Source organism: Diaphorina citri, unplaced genomic scaffold, assembly GCF_000475195.1.
Source record: "Diaphorina citri unplaced genomic scaffold, Diaci psyllid genome assembly version 1.1 scaffold176, whole genome shotgun sequence".
NCBI lineage: Eukaryota > Metazoa > Arthropoda > Insecta > Hemiptera > Psyllidae > Diaphorina > Diaphorina citri.
Genome location: NW_007377613.1, coordinates 77,895 through 81,271, shown reverse-complemented (window position 1 = coordinate 81,271; position 3,377 = coordinate 77,895). Strand labels below are relative to the sequence as shown.

Here is a 3,377-nt window from a genome sequence, read left to right as displayed (position 1 = left end):
AAAAGAGTGAAATAAAATAATGAATGCAAATGATTTCTGGCTCAGAAAATTCAACTACTCAAGACTTTTTCTGGCTACAAACTTGCACCTAGAACTCTATTGTTATGATCCTGTTTTAGGGTAAGTGCATCATGCAAGATGAGTGGCTGAGTGCTAAAATTAACTTTTTATACCACAGCATCTTAGGCTACTTTTTTTTTCTTTTAACTTCACTAATACATACTTTGCTTTGTTCAAATGTTTTTCACTAATACATACTTTGTTTTGTTAAAATTAAAAAATGTTCAACAAACAAAAAGCAGCTGATAACTTGTCAAATAAACTAGTTCTTGTTCTACCACAAAAGTTAAGCAATGTTATGTATGGTTGGAATTTGGATGGGTGACCAACCATGGTGATTGTCCAATGTCCACACATGCACTCAAACTGTGTGAGGGTAACCTGAGTAACAAGGTAGTTTGTTGGTGGATGGACTCCATAAACTAGTTCTTGTTCTACCACAAAAGTTAAGCAATGTTATGTATGGTTGGAATTTGGATGGGTGACCAACCATGGTGATTGTCCACACATGCACTCAAACTGTGTGAGGGTAACCTGAGTAACAAGGTAGTTTGTTGGTGGATGGACTCTCACCCCTACTTTTGCCTCAACCTCCATTTTCGCCTCCCCCTCCATTTTCACCTCCACCTTTACTTTCACGTCCACCTCCAATTTGCCTACACCTCTCTTTTCGCCTCCACCTCTCTTTTCACCTCCACTTTCACCTCCACCTCCATTTTCGTCTCCACTTTCACTTCCACCTCCACTTTTGCCTTCACTTTTACCTCCATCTCCACTTTCACCTCCACCTTCCAGCTTAGTCTGGCTGAGGGACTGTAAACAAGGAGTACTTATACCAGCCTGGATTTCCCTTCCTAAAGACATGGCAAAGGTTGAGTGTGAAGGGCATCCACTCGTAAAATTTGTGGCCAAAACCAAATGTCAGCCCAAAGCAACCACCCTAGTTAGGGCTGATTGAGAGGCTGACGAAAAACGCCGACCCCGTCTGTACACGGGAAAAGGCGAAGAAAAAGAAGACGAATAATAATAATCTAACAAAATAAGTCCCGATCTTATTGTCCCAAAATCGAAGAGAGGAGAAAACTAGTCGTTCCGAGAACGCACTTTATCTGTTTAGGATAAAATTTGGCCCGGACACACTTTCCTATTGAACATTTGACACACAAATATGATCAATATAGAACCGAAATTTTGAAACAAAGGTAGTAACATTGCGTACTGTCCTGCATTGGGATCAGAAAGCATACGTTCCACAACGTCATGCGAGTATCCTATTATCACTCCAACACCACTCATAGTGATCCCTGTTTGTATGACGAGTGAAATGATCAACACTTTCAGATAGTATGGACTGGTAATTACTTCATTTGTTGGGTTGGGTTAAGTTAGGTTGGGTTGGGTTGGGTTGGGTTAGGTTAGGTTGGGTTGGGTTGGGTTAGGTTAGGTTGGGTTAAGTTGGGTTAGGTGGTTTGGGTTGGGTTGTTGGGTTGGGTTAAGTTAGGTTGGGTTGGGTTAAGTTAGGTTGGGTTGGGTTAAGTTAGGTTGGGTTGGGTTATGTTTTGTTGGGTTGGCAACCTGGTTCAGTATTAAACTGTTTAAAAACCTCTATTGGTCAGGGAACATAAGCTATCGTCTCCATGCTGTTGTTGATCGACAACGCCTGAAATACCTATAGGTACGTACAGCAAATACGTTTCAAGTGTTTAGTTCCTCAAAGGGTTAATTTTATCTTGCCATGCGAGGTTAGGTTAGGTTAGGTTAGGTTGGGTTAGGTTAGGTTAGGTTTGGAATCATACAAAATTTCGTCCTCTTCTTTATCCAACCTGGTTCAGTATTAAACTGTTTAAAAACCTCTATTGGTCAGGGAACATAAGCTATCGTCTCCATGCTGTTGTTGATCGACAACGCCTGAAATACCTATAGGTACGTACAGCAAATACGTTTCAAGTGTTTAGTTCCTCAAAGGGTTAATTTTATCTTGCCATGCGATAATCAATTAATGCAAGTTTATTAACCCCTGAAGAGTGAACGTAGAACGATTTCTGTTGCTGGCTTCTCATACTTCACTTCCCCTACTTTAACTTTTTAGTTCCGAATTTCTCCGCAGATAGCGCTTTAAGCACAGGTCGCTTTTGTTCGAAAATTTGAAAAAAGTTGTCTTCGGGTTGCGGGTTCAAGATTTGAACTTTTTTCTGGATCTTTTTATTTTTTTTCTTTTAATTTTTCCTTCGTGCTGATTATTATCTTTTGCGGATAAACATAAGATTACATTATGGACGTGGATAAGGCGGACTCATTAGAAATGGATGATTCATAAAGTGAAAAAAGAAATGCACAAACATAAGAAGAGACGTGAAAGAATTCCTGCACTCAACAGAAAATAATTCAGGCAAGGTAATGTACACGATAGAAGATATTCCAAAGCCTTGTACAAACGTGTAGCAACAAATTAATGTCATGAAAATGTACCTAGGCACTTGTATTTCATACAGAGATTGAGCAACAAGCAGCAATCCCACAATCATGAGGGTTAAGCAACACAAAATATGAGCTGTTACAAGACACACTTTCCTATTGAACATTTGACACACAAATATGATCAATATAGAACCGAAATTTTGAAACAAAGGTAGTAACATTGCGTACTGCCCTGCATTGGGATCAGAAAGCATACGTTCCACAACGTCATGCGAGTATCCTATTATCACTCCAATACCACTCATAGTGATCCCTGTTTGTATGACGAGTGAAATAATCAACACTTTCAGATAGTATGGACTGGTAAGTACTTCATTTACAGAAAGTTTCTTAGTGGATTGAGAAGTGTTGAGAAAGCTGTCTTTCAATGCCTCCAGCTCTCTATTCAGAACAAAGTCGTCCTCCGTACATCTCAGCCATTTTAATATTTCCTTGGATTTTTCTTCTTGACCAATCCGAAGTAAATGGACTGGGGATTCTGGTATGAAGAGGAGTAATACGAAGAGTAGTGCACTGGCAACTGTCGTGATCAGATTTATGTAGAAGTAGTCAAAGAAGGATCCTTCGACAATGACAAAAAATGGGGTGTAAGGATCGCGTTTTACCCCAAGATAAAGGCCAAATCGGTACCCCCGTAACCTACTGTTTAATGTGGCCCAAGAAACTTTCAATGAAAATTCGTTGAATCGAAGCTCTATTATTGGATCTACTTACATGTGAAATCAGAGAGGGCACAGTAAAGAAATAGGTACTTCATAATCTAAAAGTCCTTCCTACAGCCTCACACACTGAACCTTGGTTTTTATTAGGTTTCTACAATAACTTATACAAGGACATTA

General features: G+C 39.6%; 1 protein-coding gene across 1 annotated transcript; it reads right to left on the bottom strand.

Annotated features, from left to right (window-relative positions):
• Positions 1 to 1,173: 1,173 nt before the first annotated feature.
• On the bottom strand, positions 1,174 to 3,295 carry LOC113465872 (facilitated trehalose transporter Tret1-2 homolog). The gene is made up of 3 exons (XM_026820794.1): positions 3,291 to 3,295; positions 2,855 to 3,177; positions 1,174 to 1,427 (listed from the first exon to the last, which is right to left on the bottom strand). Exons 1-3 carry the CDS (start codon positions 3,293 to 3,295, stop codon positions 1,174 to 1,176), a joined length of 582 nt encoding a protein of 193 aa, XP_026676595.1.
• Positions 3,296 to 3,377: the final 82 nt, after the last annotated feature.

Bases quoted from the DNA above. Each gene is read 5' to 3' on its own strand.
- LOC113465872 (XM_026820794.1), bottom strand. The intron at 1,428-2,854 runs ATGAAGTACTTA...CCAACCCAACAA, and splicing joins CACTAAGAAACTTTCTGTAA to ATGAAGTAATTACCAGTCCA.